General features: G+C 56.2%; 4 protein-coding genes across 7 annotated transcripts; 2 read left to right on the forward strand and 2 right to left on the reverse strand.

The window, feature by feature from the left end:
* The first annotated feature begins 140 nt into the window (after positions 1-140).
* Positions 141-7,989, forward strand: RGL2 (ral guanine nucleotide dissociation stimulator like 2). Of its 3 annotated transcripts, XM_082732481.1 has the most exons (18): positions 141-704; positions 920-1,119; positions 2,420-2,503; positions 2,755-2,933; positions 3,064-3,114; positions 3,201-3,498; positions 3,769-4,020; positions 4,115-4,218; positions 4,317-4,401; positions 4,481-4,549; positions 4,757-4,831; positions 5,395-5,427; positions 5,530-5,651; positions 5,748-5,843; positions 5,940-6,051; positions 6,160-6,450; positions 7,089-7,203; positions 7,314-7,989. In XM_082732481.1, exons 2-18 carry the CDS (start codon positions 961-963, stop codon positions 7,523-7,525), a joined length of 2,337 nt encoding a protein of 778 aa, XP_082588607.1. In that variant the 5' UTR covers positions 141-704; positions 920-960; the 3' UTR covers positions 7,526-7,989. The 3 variants fall into 3 exon arrangements, with proteins under 3 accessions (XP_082588607.1, XP_082588609.1, XP_082588608.1); XM_082732483.1 differs by lacking the exon at positions 141-704 and having other exon boundaries at positions 1,107-2,320; XM_082732482.1 differs by lacking the exons at positions 141-704; positions 920-1,119 and adding an exon at positions 1,565-1,753.
* An 808-nt stretch (positions 7,990-8,797) lies between these two features.
* PFDN6 (prefoldin subunit 6) lies at positions 8,798-10,130 on the reverse strand. 2 transcript variants are annotated; one of them, XM_082732520.1, is made up of 5 exons: positions 10,079-10,130; positions 9,784-9,933; positions 9,466-9,536; positions 9,262-9,386; positions 8,798-9,039 (listed from the first exon to the last, which is right to left on the reverse strand). In XM_082732520.1, exons 2-5 carry the CDS (start codon positions 9,845-9,847, stop codon positions 8,910-8,912), a joined length of 390 nt encoding a protein of 129 aa, XP_082588646.1. In that variant the 5' UTR covers positions 9,848-9,933; positions 10,079-10,130; the 3' UTR covers positions 8,798-8,909. The 2 variants fall into 2 exon arrangements, with proteins under 2 accessions (XP_082588646.1, XP_082588645.1); XM_082732519.1 differs by lacking the exon at positions 10,079-10,130 and having other exon boundaries at positions 9,784-9,990.
* Positions 10,131-10,249: 119 nt separating this feature from the next.
* WDR46 (WD repeat domain 46) lies at positions 10,250-18,863 on the forward strand. Its single transcript, XM_082732516.1, has 15 exons — positions 10,250-10,584; positions 10,695-10,907; positions 11,015-11,095; positions 11,244-11,356; positions 11,486-11,573; positions 11,705-11,766; positions 12,006-12,110; positions 12,198-12,348; positions 12,468-12,603; positions 12,797-12,896; positions 17,410-17,723; positions 17,872-17,966; positions 18,125-18,220; positions 18,369-18,482; positions 18,595-18,863. The coding sequence occupies exons 1-15, from the start codon at positions 10,516-10,518 to the stop codon at positions 18,691-18,693; spliced, it is 1,836 nt and encodes a 611-aa protein (XP_082588642.1). The 5' UTR covers positions 10,250-10,515; the 3' UTR covers positions 18,694-18,863.
* Positions 18,864-19,128: 265 nt separating this feature from the next.
* Positions 19,129-21,003, reverse strand: B3GALT4 (beta-1,3-galactosyltransferase 4). The gene is made up of 2 exons (XM_082732517.1): positions 20,763-21,003; positions 19,129-20,577 (listed from the first exon to the last, which is right to left on the reverse strand). Exon 2 carries the CDS (start codon positions 20,552-20,554, stop codon positions 19,406-19,408), a length of 1,149 nt encoding a protein of 382 aa, XP_082588643.1. The 5' UTR covers positions 20,555-20,577; positions 20,763-21,003; the 3' UTR covers positions 19,129-19,405.
* Positions 21,004-21,436: the final 433 nt, after the last annotated feature.

Below are 21,436 nucleotides of genomic sequence, written 5' to 3' on the forward strand. Positions count from 1 at the left end.
CGCCCTCTAGCAGCAGGCTTCGGTGGGGCGCGGGTAAGCCGAAGGGAGCACGCATACCAGCGCCGGACGCCGGAAACCTGGGAGAGCCGAACCTAGAACCGGAAGTGGCGGCTTCCTGCTCCGCCCCCTTACGAGAGGGCGGGAACCCCGAGCTCCTCGGAAAACGCGGAGTGGATTTCGGTCCGCTACACGCGTGGGTGTGGGTGGGGAGGGTAACCCCGCGGGGTGGAGTAACCCATCCCTCTCGGCCCAAAACGCTTCCCACGGGAGTTCTAGCCTCGGTGTTGTAGGGTGGAGGGGAATGTCAATTTCGGCTCCTGTCCTCCCTCGGGAGCTGGAGACGGGAATCTTTTTTCCAATTAAGTGCGGGGCGACGTGGGCCCCAGTATCCCCGCAGAGGGGGCCCCGAGGACAGCGGAGCTGGGGACCCTGGTTGCTGGGTCTCGGCCGCGGGACGTCCAGCGCTCCCCTAGTCCGCGGCCCTGGCTCCTGTCCTCACTTCCTTCCCTTTCTGGCTCCTGCTGTCGGAGCGGGCGGACGTGGGGGGGAGCGGAAAGGGCGGGAGGGCCCGGGAGCCTGGCGGGGGGGTAACGGGGGGTGAGGAAAAGCCGAGGAGGGGACTCGGTCCAGGGACTCGGTTGGGGACCGGAGACCGACGGGAACAGCGGCCCGGGATCCCTGCTGCTCCCACCATTCCCGAGCAGGTCAGAGCCAGAGCACCCTGTGACCCTGCCCGTTTCCGTACTCGTGACCCCCATCCCCAAAATGCACCAGGGATCCCCATATTCCACTATTGTGTTGCCCCCCCCCCCCGCAGGACTCCCATACGGTCACCTAGGCACCTACCCGCGTCCCTCTCCTCCCCGATCCCCCGCGCCCACCTGACTCTCCACCTGCACCCCCCTCCGTTTCTCCCCAGGAGCCCCCATGGCCCGACCCCGCTGATTCCTTCACTCGGCCATGCTCCCGCGGCCCCTGCGGCTGCTTTGGGACACGAGTCCCCCCGGGGGAGTCGTGCTGAGCAGCTTCCGGAGCCGAGACCCCGAAGAGGGTGGGGGCCCAGGTGGCCAGGGCGTGGGCGGGGGGCAGGAGGAAGAGGAGGAGGAGGAAGAAGACGAGGTGAGACGCGAGTGGTGGGAAGTCGGGGAGGTATACATTTCGGAGACTCTCCACCTTGGTCTCGTGCCTCTGTGTCCCCTTCATCTCTTCCTCCCAGCCTCAGTTATTTCCGCGCCTCTAGCTGGGTGTCTGCCTGTCTGCCCGCTGCGGGGAGTCCCGGAGTTTCTGTGGTTCCCCGTGGCAGTGTGACTCAGGACCTGCCCGCAGGAACCGTCCCTGTTCCTGCCAGAGCGTCTGGCTCTCTGTCCTGCGAGTCTCTGTCTCTCCCTGCTTCGGCCTGATTGTGCCTGCCTCTCTGGGCACCGTGTCTTGGTCCCTGTCGCCCTCCTTGTTTTTGTTTGGCGGGGAGGGGTTTGTTTCCACAGTAACCGGCTCCACTGACTCTGGGATTGGGGAGGGAACCCTTCGATTTCGTGACCCCTCCCCCTCTCCCGCTGGGCAAAGAGTGGAGGCGGGAAGCCCAGGTTTTTGGACTTTGGAGGGTAGATACCAGGCCGAGTTGGGGTGGGGGTAGGTGTCACCTGCATTCCTCCGGGACTAATGGTGTGGCCAGGAGCAGGATTTGGGGCCTCAGGAGGGGCCAGAACTTGGATTCGAGGCCCCGAGGCCCTGGACTCTTGGGTCCGGAGACTGGGTGAGGGCAGGGTGACTGGCAGGGCTGGTTTTTCGGGATCGGTTGGGGGAGGGGCTGGGGCCACGTGACTCTCTGAGTCTGCCGGCGCCCCCCCCCCCCCATCATCCCAACTTCCCCTTCTCCTTCCTGTACTGGGATTGGAGCCGCCACCTTGAGGGGGGTCTCCCAGCAATGAGGGACCGGGGAACGGGGGCTAAGGGGAAGGACTAACTCCTGGGGCTTGGTCAGTTCCTGCGGGGTAGGGCGGAGCTTGCGGCTGTGCCTGTGACTGGGGTTCCAACTTATCAAGGCCTCTGCCTCTGGTTTTCTGCCTCTCTTGCTTCTCCCTCCTATTCTTTGCACCTTGCTTCTGTGCTGTGTTGGGGTTCAGCTCTGGGGGGAAAGGGCTACAGCGGTCTCCAGACCCAGGGTTCCTGCGTTCCACCCGCCCCCCCACTGCCACCCCCTCGACTCCACCGGGCCCTGAGGCGGCTTGGGGGGGGCTGTCTGGGCCTCAGTGGGGGAGACCTGGGGTCACCAGCCCCCCCCACCCCTCGCACTCGCTGGTACTGTCCCCCGCCACCACAGGTGAGGGGTACAGAGGGAGGAGTAGGGCCTGGGGGTGAGGGCTGGGGGCAGTGGGGGGGTGGTGTGGGACTGTCTGACTTCCCTTCCTTACTCCACCAGGCCCCTGTGTCTGTTTGGGATGAGGAAGAGGATGGTGCCACCTTTACTGTCACAAGCCGCCAGTATCGGCCTCCCGATCCCTCGGTGAGATCCTGACTCAGGCTTCTCATCTCTGACCCATCACCTCCCAGTGCCTCTTCCTCTGCCCAACTTTTTGGCCAGAGTGCTAAGTCAGAGGTCTGGAGAACTGAACCCATGTGACTTAGGTCAAGTTTTTGGCCCTCTCTGAATCTTAATTTAACAAGCCTGGACCATTTCCTAGGTCTGGGATATCCCTCAGAGATCTGGAGGCTGAGTTGGAAAAAGGGTCAGTGACTTTCCTCTGTCTCCCCCAGGCCCCGACACCTCCCCCACGTTCCTCCAGAAGGCTCCGAGCCGGCACTCTGGAGGCCCTGGTCAGACACCTGCTGGATGCCCGGACATCAGGGGCTGACGTGACCTTCACATCAGCTTTCCTGGCCACCCACCGGGCCTTCACCTCCACACCGGCCCTGCTAGGGCTTATGGCTGACAGGTCAGGGTCATAAAGGGCCAAGGGTTGTGGAGGTGTCTGGACTTTCTGAAGCCAGGAAATCCCACCAAAATAGTCAAAGCCACCGGGGGTTTGGAAAAAATGGGCAGATAGGATCCCTTCTCCTTCCCAGGCTGGAAGCCCTTGAATCTCATCCTACTGGTGAACTAGAGAGGACAATAGGGTGAGTGACCTGTGGCTGCTGACCTCACCGATGCCTCTGGCTGAGCTGCAGCTTGATCTCTGACTCCTGGCTTCCCCCTCTCCCAGGGTAGCCATCTCTGTACTGTCAACCTGGCTGGCCTCTCACCCTGAGGATTTTGGCTCTGAGGTCAAGGGTCAGCTTGACCGGCTTGAGAGCTTCTTGCTTCGGACCGGGTATGCAGCAGGGGCGGGTGTTGGGGGGGGCAGCGCTGACCTCATCCGCAACCTCCGGTCCCGGGTGGACTCCCAGGCCCCCGACCTTCCTAAGCCCCTGGCCCTCCCCGGCGATCCCCCTGCTGACCCCACGGATGTCCTGGTGTTCCTCGCTGACCACTTGGCCGAACAGCTGACCCTGCTAGATGCGGTGAGACCCTGACCTCTTACCCCATGCCCCCTGCCCCCTTGCTAACCTCTCCCTGACTCCACATCCTTTCCTTGCTTCCAACCCTTCCTGAACCGGCTCCCAGGCTCCTCTGTCCACTCGGTTTTGACTTTTCCCCTGTTGCCCTTGATTGTTACCCTTCAAACCCCACGCCCCTGCAGTTCCTTGGCCACCTGAGATCCTTGCGCCCCTGATATCGGAGGGCTGACCTCACTTGACTCTGAGATTTAACGTCTGCCCTCTGTCCTGCAGGAGCTGTTTCTCAGTCTGGTCCCCTCTCAGTGCCTGGGGAGCCTGTGGGGTCACAGAGACCGGCCAGGACATTCCCACCTCTGCCCATCTGTCCGAGCCACTGTCACACAGTTCAACAAGGTGGCTGGGGCGGTGGTCAGCTCTGTCCTGGGGGCTACCTCAACTGGAGAGGGGCTCGGGGAGGTGACCATTCGGCCACTCCGTCCTCCCCAGAGGGCCCGGCTCCTGGAGAAGTGGATCCGTGTGGCAGAGGTAAGAAAGAGGCTTGGCCCTATTGGGGACCCTGGTGTAGAGAGAGGTCCCAGAGCTCAGGCCTCCCTTTGTGACGCCCCTACCCCCACCATAGGAGTGCCGTCTGCTCCGAAACTTCTCTTCAGTTTATGCTGTTGTGTCGGCCCTGCAGTCCAGCCCCATCCACAGGCTTCGAGCAGCCTGGGGGGAAGCAGCCAGGTGGGGAGTCTGGGGCACTGGACGGGAGCTGAGGGCTGGGAAGAGGCGTGGGGGTGAGCTTGGCCCATCCTCAAGGCTATTGCCCTCCACCCCCCCAGAGACAGCCTCCGAGTCTTCTCCAGCCTCTGCCACATTTTCTCTGAGGAGGATAACTATTCCCAGAGCCGGGAGCTCCTCTCACAGGTGAGGCCCTGCTCACTGGCGCTCGCAGCTGTCCCCACCCCTGACCCACACCCAAACCTCCTTGTTCTGTCACCACCAGGAGGTGAAGCTGCAGCCCTCTCTGGAGCCGAATTCCAAGAAGGCCCCGAGGTCTGGCTCCCGGGGTGGGGTGAGTGACTAGCTGGGGGGTGGTTGTGAAAGAGGAAGGAGTGTGTGTGGGGAAGGGGTCTGAGGGATGGCTAGGGGACACATAGCAGGGGGTGGGGGGTGGAGTTAAGTTTGTCCTCCGAGGTCATGGGACAGGAAAGTGCAGAGGGATAGTGGAGCCATCAGAGGCGGGGTGGGGAGTGTGGCTGATCCTGACCTCTGACCTCAGGGTGTGGTCCCATACCTTGGCACCTTCTTGAAGGACCTTGTGATGCTGGATGCAGCCTCCAAGGATGAGCTGGAGGTCAGTGGTGTGTGTGTGTTCGTGTGTGCGTTGTGATGAAGGAATGAGTAGGCCTTGGGGTCAGACAGACCTTCCAGAAAGGTGCTGCAGGCCGTCAGCCCAGAACTCCAGGGCTCGAACCAGACTGTCAGCACCCTGGTTCTGTCACTTGGGCAGGTAGCTTAGCTTCTTTGTGTCTCAGTGATCTGTAAATGGGAAAGCAGCGACAGTGTCTGCGGATCTGTAAATGGGAAAGCAGCGACAGTGTCTGCGCGGGTCTGTTATTATGAGAGTTGGGTGAATTACTGCTCAGCAGGTGCTTGGAGCGTGCTTGAAATGTAAGCATACGTAGCCTTTGTTAAAGAAACAGATACTGGGGTCTTGGGCAAGTTCCTCCTTCTCTCTGAGCCCTAATTTGCCCAGCTGTGAAATGGACATCACTCGTAGGACAGGGTGACGGGGAGCAAGGGGAGGGGCAGAGGACTGAGAGACCTGGTGGCTGGAGTGTGTGTGAGGCGGACGTGGGTGGGTGTGTTCCCTCCGTGACAGGGTTGGGCCTCACTCCATCCCCCTTATTCTTGCAGAATGGATACATCAATTTCGACAAGCGGAGGAAGGTGAGGGGCATGCCTGGGCTGGATGCCAGACAGCCCTAGCTGTGTCCCAGGATGGGGAGACTGGGGAGAGTCAGGGGTCCCTGAATTTTGGGTCCTTCCTAGGAGTTCGCTGTCCTTTCTGAGCTGCGGCGGCTCCAGAATGAATGTCGTGGTTATGACCTCCGACCCGATCCCGATATCCAGCGGTGGCTTCATGGGCTCCGGCCATTGACAGAGGCCCAGAGGTGATAGACTGGATGAGGTTGGGACTCCAGGGATCGGGTTGAGTGTGGGGATCAATGTGTCACATCCTGCCCTCTGCCCACTGGTCCTTCTCCCAGCCATCAAGTGTCCTGTGAGGTGGAACCAGCTGGTACCAGTGACCCTCCTGCCCCGCGTGTGCTTCGGCCGACGCTGGTCGTCTCGCAGTGGACAGAGTGAGGGAGTCAGCGGTTGGGGGGTAGTGTCCTGGCGAAGCTCCTTGGGAGAAGAGCCCTTCTTCCTCTGACCCTCCCAATCTCTCACTACTCCAGAGTTCTGGGCTCTGTTGGGGGACCCACTCCCCTGGTCTCCTGGGACCGCCCCAGCGTGGGGGGAGATGAGGCACCTGGAACCCCTGCCCCTCTGCTGACTCGGCTGGCCCAGGTGAGCTCTGTTCTTGACCTCAGACCTCAACACTGACCCTGCCTTTGTGAACCTTTCTTCCTTGACCTCTCTGCCTTCATGCTGGTCCCCCATGTTGTTTGTCCCTAGCACATGAAGTGGCCGTCTGTCTCATCTCTGGACTCTGCCCTGGAGAGCACTCCATCCCTGCACAGTCCGGCTGACCCCAGCCACCTCTCTCCCCCAGCCTCCTCTCCAAGGCCCTCTCGAGGTCACCGCCGCTCCGCTTCCTGTGGCTCCCCACTCAGTGGGGGTGCGGAGGGGGCCTCCAAGGGGACAGGATATGGGGGTGGGGGGTCTGGGCCAGGGGCCTCTGATTGCCGAATCATCCGAGTCCAGATGGAGCTGGGAGAAGATGGCAGTGTCTACAAGAGCATCTTGGTGAGGACGCTGCGGGCTTGGGGGTGGGGGTGAAGGAGGATGCCTTGTGGGACTATGGGTGTTGTCTTAGGTTTGAATAGCCAACGGGGAGGATAAGTCTAGTTTTAGTTCTGACCTTTGGTTATGGCAACTATTTTATTTAGAAATTTTTTTTATTTTCATGTTTGAGAGAGAGAGAGAGCTCACGCGCATGAGCCTGCACGCAAGTGGTGGAGTGGGAAGGGGCCGAGGGAGAGGGAGGGAGAGAATTTTAAGGAGGCTCCACACCCAGCACCCCAGAGCCCAGTGTGGGCTCAATCTTGTGACCGAGATCATGACCTGAGCCAAAACTAAGAGTTGGAAGGTCAACCACCCAGGTGCCCCTCAGCTATTTTATTTTAAAGGCTACTTGGCATTAGCTGCTGCACCTTGAATTTTACTTGTTTGTCAGAACCTACAGCAGTTTCTTCATAGGGAAGCAGTCCTATGTTATTGGACACTGTGGAGTACAGGGAGCTACCATATAGGGTTTCCCTGTTCATTCTGAAGTGTTTGACATGGGTAACCACGTCTGGTTGGGAATCAGTGGTTAGAGCTGAAAGGGTGGAAAGCAGAGGTGATGGCCAATTTGTTGCTCTTTTGGCCTCCTGTCCTACCAGGTGACAAGCCAAGACAAGGCTCCAAGTGTCATCAGTCGTGTCCTTAAGAAAAACAATCGGGATTCCGCGGTGGCTTCGGAGTACGAGCTCGTGCAGCTGCTACCAGGGGAGCGAGGTCAGAGGCCATGAGGGAAGGCAGACTCTGGAAGAGAGTGCTGCCCACTCGTGGTGGTTGTGGCGGGAATGGCTATGTCTGTTCTTGATGCCCCCTCTCTGAACACACAGAGCTGACCATCCCACCCTCGGCTAACGTCTTCTATGCTATGGATGGAGCTTCACATGATTTCCTCCTACGGCAACGGCGAAGGCCCTCTACTGCTACACTGGCTCTCACCAGCAGCCCTTCTGCCTCAGGAACTCCCCCAAGTGAGGGAGGAGGGGGTTCCTTTCCCAGGATCAAGGCCACAGGGAGGAAGATTGCCCGGGCCCTCTTCTGAGGAGGAAGCCCTGCCAGCTCAGCAGAACTCCTGGTGGCCATACCAGATGTGGGGAGACATCCTGAATGGTGGTGGTCATGTTGCGCTGGCAAGAAATCCAGAAGGGTGGCCAGACACCCTGGGGCAGTGAAGTGCCATTGGTTCACCAGACGGCCGAGAGAACCAGCTTTGTGGGAACTAGTTATCTCGGTAACCAAGCTGGATACCTGTGTCACCTCCCTACTTTCCATGAATGCAGCACACAGCTAGTACTGGAAAAAGGGATCAGTTCCTGATTCCTGGCCACATCCTAGCATGCCAAGGGCCAAGGAAAGCCTATAAGGAGGGGGAGAGGAAAAGCCTAGAGGCTCTGAGCCCTGGGGAGAGAAGATGGCAAGAAGTGGGTTCTAGTAGGAGTTCCTTTTCCTACTCTAGGTGTTCCTGTCACTGTGACACTAAGATAATAAACCAAAACACTACCTAAATTTTATTTCCCAGTCCTGTCCTTGCAGTGTATATGGTCTAGCAGCTGGGAGTTGGGGTGGGGAGATGGCTGGAAGTGGACATCAAGGAACAAGAAAGGGCTCAATGTTTTCTGTCCCTGTTGCTGAAAGCAAGGTGTTGGTGAAAAGTTTCCTCACAGTAGTGAATTCCTCCCCAGTAACCTCTCCAGCTGGGTCCTTTTATTCCCTAAGTTTTTCCCCTCCGTTGTCACCCACATCAAATACTAGTCACCCAGTTAAAGCAATCAGTCTGAAGAACGACCCCCGGTTGGAAATCTGTAAGAAACAATTTTAGGACAAAGAAATGGAAGGCCAACTTTGTGGGTAATGTGTAAACTTGGAGGACTTGACAACATCACAAAGCTTTCCATGTTGGATTTTAAATCACTCTAAACTACATTCAAACAAATTCTAGAGACTGACTGAAGAGAGATGCCAGGGCTTTCTGGAGGATGATGACAAATCATAGTGAGGAGGGTCACCACATTCCGTTCTGAGATCTCAGTTTAGGTTACTGTGAGTTCTGTAATTAAACTCATCTTTCCAACAATTACTGTGTTGGAAATGCTCTTCTCAGGTTTCCTGAAGAGCTGTGCCAACCAAGGTAAGGAAGAATTAAGGGTTGCATATGGGCAAGAAGTAGGTTTGGGACATGTCAGATTTTAAGTCGTAGGAGAAAAGAAAGGATTACTCCGTTGCAGAGAGATTCCAAGAATTTGGACCAGACAGAGTAATACACGCAATATATAAATAAAGTGGAAGGGCCCCAGATAACGGAGGGAGACAATTATGACAGAAAGTGGCTGATCAGAAAACAGCCAGATGTTTTCACATTTTATTAGCTACAGTATAGACCCTAGAGCTGCCTCATTCCCTCCCCTCCCCTTCCCCCCATCACAGGGTCAGGCCTTCCCGGAAGCCCCCGCCTTGGCTGCCTGTGCCCGCTGGAACTCCTGCTGCAGCTGAGCCAGGGTCTCCCTCTGTTGCTCTGACTGCCGCTCGAGGTCCCGGAGCTGGGATTCATATCGCTTACTGAGGAGAGAGAAGAGAGACAAAGCAAATGAGAAATTCATGGGACTTATTATTGAGGACACTGAAGGCAAGGAAGAGATTGATGGAAAACCTGACATCTGGGGGAGGGTTTGTTGGAACTGGACAAGAGGAGGTTACCGGGGAGCTACTCTACAATGGCTCCTCAACCCCTTCACGCCAGCGGTGTCAGGTGCATTGCAGGGTGGCAGAACAAAGACTCACATTTCAGCTGTGATATAGTCCAGCCTCTTCCCCACGGTGGCCCGAGCCTCTCCCAGCTCCTGTTTGACCAGCACAGGACCCAGAAGTTTAAAGACCACGTTGGATCCATCTAGCAGGGCCAGCTCCTGATGAAGGGAGGGGACATGCGTGATCAGAACCACAGCCGGTACAGGTCCCTCCTCGCCCCCACAAGTCCTCTCTCACCTCCTTCACGATATTATTTTCTGTTAGTTGCGCCTCAAGCTTCTGCCGCCCTGACATGGATTTACTCAAGTCTGGGGGTTGGGAAAAAAAAGGCTTGATTAGAAACCTCAAATGGGCCGCCTGACGCCAATCCTCGTAAGAAGAAAATGGAGCTGAGGAAGTAGACAAGGATGCCGCGGCAGGTCAGTGGGTGGGGAAGAGCACTGTGATGGGGAAGGATATGCACGCGGTGCCTCGAGTGAAAATCATTTTCTTGGCTTGGCTTTGGGCTGTGAGTGAAGGGACTGGGGCGAGGCCGCACCGACCCTGCTCCCTTACCCTTCTGTAGCTGCTGATATTTCTCCACTTCTCCCTGTAGCTTCTTCTGGATTAACTCAGCCATGGCGGGGACGAAGGCCTTCGGGGAGCGGGAGAGGGGCGCTTGGTCTCACACTGTGGAAGGTACCCGAACTTCCCTTTCGGCCTGGCCTGAGGAAATGACAGCACTCTTGAGAGGCAGCCTCCCGGAGCACCGCAGCCTCACCCCGTCCGGGAGAGCTCTCTACTCTGGCCCTAGGGCGTGGCGGGCGCAGCAAGACCCCAAAGCCCTCAACCGTAACCCAACCCTACTCACGTTCTCCCTTCACTATTACTAAACCTGGAAGTAAACAAAGAATGCTGGGAAAAGACGGCGCCGGAAGCTGTCTTCTGACGCATGCCGGGAACTGTAGTTCTGGCTTAATGAAAGGCGTTCCGCCAGAAGACTGGACTCGGGATATTTTAGGCAAGACGGGGACACGAAGCCGGAAGAAGAATGAGCACCGTTACTTAGGCCCCAGCTCCAGACTACCTTTCTTTCATTACTCCGGCATAAGCTGCTGCTCCAGATTGCTGGATTAAGGCCTGCCCCGCCCCTCGAGAGAATGGGCCCTTATTCAAGATGGCGCCTAGAAGGCTTCAGACCTGGTAGGCGCTGATTGGATAAAGGAAGGCGGACTTCCGGGAGTTTTCAAGCCGTCTGTGGGACAACTGAGAGGAGTTTGCACGTGGATCGTTGTTCGGGTGGATTAGATGGAAACAGCCCCCAAACCGAGCAAGGATGTGCCGCCCAAGAAGAACAGACTTCAGGCCAAGAGGAAGGTAGAGATGTCTCCTTCCTAGGATGGAAGGGAAGTTTCTAGCTGCGGGGTCCCAGGGGGGCGGGGCGCGGCGCGGGCTACGGAGTATTAGAGCTTCTGATGTGCCCGTAGAAACCGCGGAGGTACTGGGACGAAGAAACCACTCTAACCGCTGCGGGAGCCTCTCCAGGGCCCCCTCGTAACAAGAAGAGGAATCGTGAGCTTCGCCCCCAGAGGCCAAAGAACACTAACATAGCAAAGAAGTCTCGGATCTCCAGGAAACCTCAGCTCCCGAAGAAACCCCGAGAAGGGAGGAATCTTGAGCCTCAGCGGAGCGTGTCCGGGGTAAGCCTGGGACCTGATAAGGTGGTGGGACAAGTCGCCTTGTGCTTCACGGGTGCGAGGATTGGGGTCAACCCTAGCCTGTTTGCTGATTGTTTCTTCTTCCCCAGGCCCAGGATCCATTTCCAGGCCCTGCCCCCGTCCCTGTGGAGGCGGCTCGGAAGTTCCGTCGCATTGACAAATCCAAAAAGGTGAAGACGAGCTGGAGAGTGGGGAGAAGTTGCAACCCGGGAGTATATGATTGAATTGGAGGGGGTGGGGAAGTCCTGGATGGCTCTCCTGGGACCCTAAACAATGTCTGTTTCCTCGCTCACTTTTCCCCGACCAACGATGTTATAGCTGCCACATTCGAAGTCTAAAACCCGAAGCCGACTTGAGGTGGCTGAGGCTGAGGAAGAGGAAATCAGTATTAAAGCTGCTCGTTCTGAGCTACTGCTTGCTGAGGAACCCGGGTAAGTGGACCCCAATGTGGGCCTCCCCAGGCCCTGCTTTATGGTGTGGGGCTTTTCTTTCTCATTTTCGTGTTGGTACACCCACTGCATATTTGGGAGTTTGACTGCAACGCTAGCACTCACTCCTAGGTTTCTGGAAGGGGAAGATGGGGAGGACACAGCAAAGATATGCCAGGCTGACATTGTGGAGGCCGTGGATATTGCAAGTGCAGCCAAGGTGAGTTGCAAAGGGGCCACCGGCTGGATTGGTGGTGCAGAGCAAGATGGAAGTGGGGATTAGAAGAGGGAACACTGAAAGGAGCCATTTCTTTCCTGATTTTTTTTTTCCTGCACTCTTTCCTCTCTCAGCACTTTGATTTAAACTTGAGGCAGTTTGGACCCTACAGACTGAATTACTCCCCAACTGGGAGGTAAGGCTGGATAGCAGTCTCTTGAACTAGGATGTGGTTCATCTCCTTAACCACATCAGTCACGCTCTCCTCGGCTGGACCAGTGTATGTTTAGGCTGATGGTGGGGGGAGGGTCCTGTGATTTGCTTGCATGTGTGGGTGAGCATATAGAGGAGGGGCCGGTGTGGGATAGATCTCACACGGTCCAGGTCAGGGTGCTTTTCTGCACTGATGCTCTACCTGTCCCCTGCTCCCAACAGACACCTGGCTTTTGGAGGGCACCGGGGTCATGTGGCCGCCCTTGATTGGGTAACAAAGAGGCTCATGTGTGAGATCAACGTCATGGAGGCAGTGCGGGACATCCGGTCAGTGGGAGTGAGGCATCCCTTTCCTCATTGAATAACCGCCCCCAACCCCCCTTTCCCAGTGAACCTTTCCACTCCTACTTCCAGGTTTCTGCACTCGGAAGCACTGCTTGCTGTTGCTCAGAATCGCTGGCTTCACATTTACGACAACCAGGGCATCGAGCTCCACTGTATCCGCCGCTGTGACCGAGTCACACGGCTGGAGTTCCTGCCTTTCCACTTCCTCCTGGCTACAGCTGTGAGTGGATGTGGAGCACAGGGATTGGGTGGCAGCCCTTGAGAAGACCGTTGCTTCTCTGGGATCCCAGTAGAAGGACAGGGCAGTCAGGACTCATTCTGTGTCTCTCTCTCGGTCAGTCAGAGACAGGGTTTCTGACCTACCTGGACGTGTCAGTGGGAAAGATTGTGGCAGCTCTGAATGCTCGGGCTGGACGGCTGGACATCATGACTAAGAACCCTTACAATGCCGTCATCCACCTCGGACACAGCAATGGTTGGTCTCTAGCTGAGCTTGGACTCTCTGACCACCTAGACCTGCTTTGTTTCTATGTTTGTACTTTCCAAGTGCCTTCAGTTTGCCCCTATTCATCTCTCTCGTTACTCCTTGGCCTTGAAACCCTGTCCTTCCCAGATGTTATCACCTCAGGGCTTGTTAATAACTTTGGCTCCTCTCCCCTGACATCCAGGTACCGTGTCCTTATGGAGTCCAGCCATGAAGGAGCCACTGGCAAAGATCCTCTGTCATCGGGGTGGAGTCCGGGCTGTGGCTGTAGATTCTACAGGCACGTAAGTCACTTGTTCGGTCATGAGCTGCTGGGGAGGTAACAGCTGGGTGGAAGGATATAGAGGGCAGTGTGTCTTTGAGAGCACGGACTCACAGTCAAGCTGCCTAGTTTAAATCCTGGTTGGGGCACCTGGGTGGCTCGGTTGGTTAAGAGTCTGATTCTTTTTTTTTTAAAAGATTTTTATTTATTTATTTGACAGATCACAAGTAGGCAGAGAGGCAGGCAGGCAGAGAGAGAAGAGGAAGCAGGCTCCCCACTAAGCAGAGATCCTGATGAGGGGAGGGGCTCGATTCCAGGACCCTGGGATCATGACCCGAGCTGAAAGCAGAGGCTTTAACCCACTGAGCCGCCCAGGTGCCCCAAGCATCTGACTCTTGATCTCAGCTCAGGTCTTAAGGCTTTGAACTCAAGACCCTGAGATAAGACCTGAATTGGGCTCCGTGATGGGTGTGGAGCCTACTTAGAAAAAATAAGAAGGTAAATAAATCCTGGGGTTAACCACTGACAGGCCATGTAAGTGTGGGTACATTTTGTAACCTCTGTGTGCCACACACTTTCCTCACCCCAAGAGTAGGGATGAGTGTCTAGCTCAAGGATCAGAAAGCTCTTTCTGTAAAGAGCCAGATAGTAAAGATTTTAGGTTTTGCTGGCCAAGAGGAAAATTTGAGTGTATTGTATAGGTATTTGAGTAAAGAGAAAACAAAGTATCACAGATTTTTAAGCAGTAAAATTCAAAATATAATAGTTACCAAATATAGTATTTTTGTAACACAGGTATACTAATGGGAAGAATTGGGTTTCCCTTTTGAGGATAACATTTTGCTCAACTGAGGTTCACAGTTAGTGTTCTGAATCAGCAATTCCATTTGCAAATATTTTTCTCTTAATTTTGATCTGTGGAGAGATCTTACCTATTTTGTCTTCAAAGACCTTTTCATACAGACGATGAGATAGGTGGCACTTTAAACACTGTCAAGTTATAACCATGTCACCACGAGTTGTCATGCGCCCACAGTGGTACGAAGAGATGACATGCCACATGTGATGTCGGTCTTGATGGCTCTCCCAGGCTACTGTAGTACAAAAGTGGCCACAGAAGAAACCAGTGAACAACTGGGGTCGTGCTCCCAAACAACTGCCTCTGCAGATGCTGAAATTTGCATCTCCTGTATAATTAATTTTCACCTGTTTCTTTTTTTTTTTTTTCCTAAAGATTTTATTTATTTATTTGACAGGCAGAGATCACAAGTAGGCAGAGAGGCAGGCAGAGAGAGAGAGAAAGAGGAGAGGAAGCAGGCTCCCTGCTAATCAGAGAGCCTGATGCAGGGCTTGATCCCAGGACCCTGGGATCGAGGCTGGCCAGGCTTTGCCTGGGCAGAGGTTTTAACCCGCTGAGCCACCGAGGCACCCCAAATTTTCACCTGTTTCAAAATATTTTTGAATTTTTTCCGGGCACTTAAAAATGGCCAGACCATTCGGAGCTCGAGGGCTGTCCAGAAGTAGGTGGTGGCCGGATTTGTTTGGAGTGTGGGCTGTAGGCCGCCAAGGCGTCCTAAATGTTAAAGCGAGTTAAGGCATATCAAGTTTGGCCTGGTGCCCAGGGAGTATGGAGCACTGGTTTTCGCCACCGGTTTGGCATCATCAAAGGTGATCGTTCTCTTTAGGCCTGGCAGGTGATGTGAGGGGTAGGAGTGGTGGGTCTGCTCAGAATTTCTACTCTTCGAGAGTTTGCAGCTGCCCTGGTGTGCCATCTGAGGCATATGTTTGTGTACGTGTGTATATATGTGTACACAGTGTGTTCTGTTGTACCCAGGTTCCCTCTAATGGGAATAGTGGGTGTTCCCCTTAATTTGTTTCTTTTTTAGGCACTCCCGGGCACTTGCTATGGGCTGGGCTCTGGGCCTGGGCTTCCGGGGGCGGTCCAAGGATAAAGGGGCTATCGGCCCTGCCCTGGTGCGGTATTCTACTTTATGCACAGAAACAGGAGACTGGAGTTTTTGGAAATGATTACTCAGGAGATGCGTTTAGTTCCTGCTGAGTTGTCTTCTGTCACCCTAGACCGAATGTGTCTGTTAAGGGATAGGTCACCCTGCTCTTCCTTGGCTTGTTCCCTTTCTGCCACATTTTCCTCTCACCCAGAATTGGACTTGACACCTCTAGCTACACAGCCCCATCATCCTCAGCCAGCAGTAAGGGCAGGAACCAAGTTGCTGTTTACCGGGTGCTTCCTGGAGGCCCAGGCTCATGCTACTTGCTTTGGTGCTGTCACTTCATTACTGTCCACGACCCTGTGTGAAGTCCCGGCAGCTCTCTCCGAGGTCTGTTATCTCCATCCTCGCTGCCTCCTGTGAACATGTGTGATGCTCGCAGCCACTTTCCAGCCTCTGGTTCTTCCTTATCCCGGCATGTCCTGGGTGCTGTTGGCAGATTGATCATTCCCACAGCTGCCTTCCTCCTTTGACACTGCTGCGCGGGAATCTTCTATATGTGGTGTAAACTACGTAACTTTATTTTATTTATTTATTTTTTTAAAAGATTTTATTTATTTATTTGACAGAGATCACAAGTAGGCAGAGAGAGGGGAAGGGAAGCAGGTTCCCCGCCGAGCAGGGAGCCCGACGTGGGGCTCGATCCCAGGATCCTGGGATCATGACCTGAGCCGAAGGCAGAGGCTTTAACCCACTGAGCCACCCAGGTGCCCCTACGTTACTTTATTTTTAAGTGGTTTTAAACACAGGAAAAGGAACAGCCTAGTAGCCATCAACTTTGAAAACTGTCCAGATGCTCAGGCCCACCCTCCCTGGTCCTCTCATAGTTGTTGTATCTTTGGGGCTAAGTGATTTGTCTCAGCCGTTTTTACTCCATATTTATGCCAGCCGGCTTTAGGAGCGTGCTCTCTATGGGCCACTGAGTCTAAGCTGTGGTCTGCTTTCCCTGGGCTGCTTCAGTCAAGTACTGCTGTGCCCAAGGCCTAGTCACTTAGTTCCCTGAGATTTGGTCCACACCTGGACAACAGCACAGGTCCTTGACTGTAGGCCCACCTCTGCTTATCTCTGGTCGCCCTCAGGAGCACCTCAGGGCACAGGGGCCACAGAGATGAGGCTTGCTGTCTGCCTTAAGAGGCATTATGGAGGGGTGCCTGTGTGGCTCAGTAGGTTAAGCCTCCGCCTTCAGCTCAGGTCATGATCTCAGGGTCCTGGGATCGAGCCCCACATCAGGCTCTCTGGTCAGCGGGTAGCCTGGTTCCGCCTCTCTCTCTGCCTGCCTCTCTGCCTACTTGTGATCTCTCTGTCAAATTAAACAAACAAAAAGGCATTATGGAAGCTTGCATTAGGTTTGGATTAGATTCTCAGAGCTAAACTGTTTTCTGAAGTTTAGAAGCATGGTAGCGCAGCCTGGATGCCCTCTGGCCAGCGGGCTGGTATTTGTGCAGTGGATCCAAATGGTGGGTGTGTGTGGGGAGAATAGGCAGCATGTGCCCTTCGGTTGTGGGTTGACTGAAAGGAGTGACCCTGTGTCCCAGGAGCCCTCAGTAATTCCTGGTTAGTACTGGCGGTCTTTCCTTCTGCTGGAGCTGGGGCCCTGATCATCTTGTGTCTGGAATAGACTCCAACTGGGCCTCTGTTCAGCCCCATCACAGGGCTAGTTCCTCTCATAGGAACCCCTCAGTCCCCTCTTCTGGGGCTCACAGCCAAGGCGAAGAAGAGAGTCCGTGGCCTTTTGGTAAACTTAATCCCCCGGCCTTGAAGGTCTCCTTTCAACCTCTGTCTCTGATGAACAACTTGAACCTAAGATAGGCACTCCCAATCTCTGAAAACAAGCAGTTGCAGTACACATTCCTGGAGAGCGTGGCCCTCCCTTCTTCCAGGGAAATACGGGGTGGGGTGGGGTCCTCCAGCGCACAACGGCACTGCTTCCTTAGCTTTTCTCAACTCCGTGCAGCCTTCAGTCTGTTTCTCATCGCCAGAGAGCAGTGTCAGAGATCTGCATCTTCAGTCCGAGTTTAAAGAGCCCCTGCCAGTGCTCCCCTCCTCATCCTGCTACCCACATGTCCCACCAATCCCGAAAGCAGACCTCTGTTTCCATCTCACCTCCACACTGTGATGTTCCTTCCTTTGTACCTGCTAGGTGTTTCTTGTGCTTCCTCGAAAATGACCTTCAATGGCTCCAATCCCAGTTTTATTATGAAGTCCTCCCTGACTATTGCTGACAGTCCTTCTCTTTGCAGAGCCACTGCGCTCCCTTGTATGCAGTGGAACAGGTCACTTTGGCTGATGGGCGTGTGTGCTCTCCCTTTGATTAAGAGGACAGACACTGAAGAGACAGGCCTGATTTGAATTCTAGCTCTACCACTCACCCTGATCACCTTTCTCTGAGCTTCGGTTTCCTCGTCTGTAAAAGGGAAATAAAAATTGTTTCTCCCCAGCAAGACATCATGCCTGCACTTGGCCACAGCCCTGCTCAGCAGGCCCACGCAACAGATCCATTTAACTGCCCACCCCCCTCTCCACCAGGTACATGGCCACCTCTGGCCTGGACCACCAACTGAAGATCTTTGACCTACGAGGGATGTTCCAGCCTCTGAGTGCTCGGACCCTGCCCCAGGGAGCGGGGCATCTGGCCTTTTCCCAGCGGGGAATGCTGGCTGCGGGCATGGGTGATGTGGTCAACATATGGGCAGGGCAGGGCAAGGCTAGCCCACCCTCCCTGGAGCAGCCTTACCTCACCCACCGGCTCTCAGGCCATGTGCATGGCCTTCATTTCTGCCCCTTTGAAGATGTGCTGGGGGTGGGGCACAGTGGCGGCATCACCAGCATGCTGGTCCCTGGTGAGTGGGACAGGAGATGGGATCCATGTGAATGAACTCTGGGTGGAAGTTTGGGTTGGCTCAGGACAGCCAGGAACAAACGGTTTGGTTGGGCTGCAGCTGCTGGACTGGATTCTGTTTATGGCTTCATGCTTCTTCATCCCTCTAGGGGCTGCTGAACCTAACTTTGACGGCCTAGAGAGTAATCCATACAGGAGCCAGAAGCAGCGCCAGGAGTGGGAGGTGAAGGCCCTGCTGGAGAAGGTGAGCATGAGCCTGTGTGGGGTTGGGGTTGGGGAAGGCTCCCCATGCCCCAGGGGTCTTGGGAAGAGGGGGACTCAGCAGCCCCATGGCCTCCATCCCTCTTTGGGTCATTCTTCTGTGGCTCATGACCCTTTCCTGTGCCTCTGTGACACCTCTAGGTACCTGCAGAGCTCATTTGTCTGGACCCACGAGCCCTGGCAGAGGTTGATGTCATCTCTTTGGAGCAAGAGAAGAAGGAACGGATAGAGAGGCTGGTATGGAGCAGGCCCCAGTACTCAGGCCCTCCTCCCCTCCTCCCCCTCTGCCATGCCATGTCCCCAGAAGGAGGCACAGAAGATGGGGGCTGCCACGGTTCCTGGCCCCTAAGGCCGTTCTAGATTTCACCCTTGTCCCCCTGCTTAGGGCTATGACCCCGAGGCCAAGGCTCCCTTCCAACCAAAGCCAAAGCAGAAGGGCCGCAGCTCGACAGCAAGCCTGGTGAAGAGGAAGAGGAAGGTCATGGACAAGGAGCACCGGGTAAATGATCATTGCGGGGTGGGCTAGGCATCCCACAGCCTGTGTCATCCTGCTAGTGCCTCTGCCCTTGCCAGCCTGCCACTTCTCACCCTGTCTCCATCTTCCCACCCAGGATAAAGTCCGGCAGAGCCTTGAGCAACAGCCACAGAAGCAAGAGAAGGCCAAGCTCCCAAGGGCCCGGCCATCTGCCCTGGACAGATTTGTGCGCTGAGCCATGCTCCAGGGTGGTCTGAGAACAACAGTTTGTCCCCATGATGGCCTGTGGGGAGATGACCCTGTTTCTTGGAATCAGGAGAGGGTAGTGTACCCCTTCCCCAACTGGTGAGGGACAGCTGGCTCCTGGGCTGGGTTGGTATTAAAGAAGATGGCTATTTTTTTGGATAATGTGTCTAGACTGGGGACCTGTTCCCCTCCCTTTGCGCAGCCTGGGACTACCCTAGGATCCAGGGGGTCCTGGTATCCCGCTTCTATCCCACCCTGTATCTTATCACCATGACCTTAGCCTTTTTCTGTAGGACCCTTCCTCCTCTCTTTCCCACGTCCCTGGCAATCGATGTCCTTCCCATCCAGCATGGTCTGGCAGCCTCCAGGCTCCCCAAGTTTGTGTTCTTGGACTCCTGGTGAGGATCACGCTGTACTCGAAGACGTAGACAAACAAGTTTATTGAGGAGCTTATGCCCCTCCTCTGCCATAGCTGAAGAGAAGCACCCCAGCACTGGTTTGCTCTTCCTGGCGACCGTGATGGGGGCTGGCAGGCCAGGCCCCTAGATTTCTCCCTAGATTTCTTCAGTAATAGAGCATCTGATAGAGGAAACTGGTCAACTGCAGCCAGTCAGGGCCCCCTGCCTTGGGCCTGGGCTGCAGAAGGTGGAGGGGGTGCCAGCTTGACCCTCAGCTCCTCACTCCTGCGGCCCCAGGCACTCTCAGCTGTGAAGCCAAGCTATTACCCGACAGCGCAGGATGCCCAAGACTTCCTGGAGCCAGGAGCAGAAGGGTGCAGTCCTTTCCCTGTCAGAGCTGCCCACCAGCTTCCAGGCTTCCTGCATTTTCCAGGGGTCCAGCTTATGGGATGTCAGCAGGAATTTCCCATAGCAGCACCGGTCCAAGGGGTAGTGGGTGGCTCCAGCCAGCTTGACACAGTGGGTCGGGGTCAGGCCTCCTCGTCGGGCACTGACCCCCACAAAGACATCTTCCAGTGGCAGAGGAGGTGCCCGGCTGGCCACTTTCAGGATGAGCTGCACGGCAGAAGCTGAGAGCACATACCCCGTGCCAGAGGCATAGGGTGGAAAAGGGCCCCAGGTAGGAGGCCACTGCTCCTCGGATATCTGGTGCTTGTTCCCTGGTGTCCGAGAGGGGTGCACCCGCCAGTGCACGCGGCCCAGGTACAGAAGAGGCACTGGCTGTCTCAAGATGGACCCCTCTTGCAAGTCTTCATCTCCAGACTCAACCTCTCTCAGAGGTGGCTCCTTGCCCTTCTCCCATTGTTCCCAACGGCCCCCTCGCCGAATCAGCTCTGACACCAGTTCGGGGACATTGACAAACACGTCATCATCCGTCTTGAGGATGTAGCGGGCCATGGAGCAGTGTTTGTTTGCCCAGTTGAGCCCACTGAGGGTCTTGAGAGTAAGGTTCCGGTAGGAGTCCCGGAAGGCCGCCTGCAAGATGTCCCCCTGGGCCGCTGCCTCCCGCACCAGATTGATGTGGGGTTCCCTGGTAGGATGCCACAAGCCTGGCTCTCCCAGCAGAAAGAGAGTCTGCACCCTGAACCCCCGGGCCTCACGAAGCCCACCCCACGAAGCCCGAATGGCATTTCTTTGGTTCAAGTTCTCTGGGGCTGTGCACACAAGGATGAGCAGAAAGGGTGGGGCGCCGGGACCCCCGCACGCCTCTTCATTGGGGATCAGGAGGCGAGGCAAGGCCAGGGGCGGCCCTGGAGAGGCTGGAGCCGGGCTCAGGGAGGCCAGCGAGAGGCTCAGCAGCTCCTCCCCGATGCCCGAGGGCCCGAAGAGGGTCCAGATAATCACCAGCAGCAGGGCGGCAAGGAGAAGGCGCCGGAAGAGGCTGAGGGGCATGGTGTGGGGTAATCAGAAGCGACCTGGAGAGAAAGAGGAGGGCTGTTAGTGAGCGGACGCCGCAGGTCCCAGTGACTGGAGTCTAACGGGCCACGCCTGGGATGGAGCGGGCGGCTGGTGCGCGCGGCCAGCACCAGCAGGGAAGAGCGCCGAGATCCGGGAGGCGGTGGGGGTAAAGGGGGAACAGCCGGAACCGCGGAGAGGTTACCTTGTCGGGGCCCCGCCGCCCCAAAGCTCCGCTCCATGGTGGGATGTCCCTGCAGCGCCAGGAGCCCCTCCCCCGCCCGCGGTGGCGGCTGGGTCCCGCCCCCCTCCCTGGGAGGGTGTAGCGCTGCACGCACACCCGCCTCGCCGGAAGCCTCGCCGGAAGCTGCTCGGTAGCTTCGCTGCTGCTGCGGACCGAGCCCCGGAGACGCGGGCTCGGTGCGAGCCGGCGGGAGCGGAATTCGGAGAAGTGTGCCTCTGTCGCTAAGGCGAACGCCGGGCGGGGGCAGCCGCGGCCAACTTCCTTAACCACACACGCGACCCCCCGCTACGCCGCGGACCCCAGCTCTTCCGGGTCAACGATTTAGAGGATTTCATCCCTACCGGTAGTCCACAACTTCCCGGCCTCCGCGCCCCTACGCACCCCCTTATTTTTAAAAGAAACCCAGGGGCGGTCAAGACCTGAAAATACTCCCCGAACCATCAACTGGCTAGGCTCAAGATACCCACTTTAAACTGCCTGTGTGTGTGTGTGTGTGTGTGTGTGTGTGTGTGTGTCGCTGGGCATTGCTTTAGCCCAGGGGTAGGGAGGTGGAGCTGGTTTGGATACCCGAGGGAGCCATCAACCAAGAGTAAAACCACCCACAGGGCCCAGCGAGCCAGCTTTCCCTAGCAGGG

The sequence above is a fragment of the Mustela nivalis genome (genome assembly GCF_964662115.1).
Source record: "Mustela nivalis genome assembly, chromosome: 5".
NCBI lineage: Eukaryota > Metazoa > Chordata > Mammalia > Carnivora > Mustelidae > Mustela > Mustela nivalis.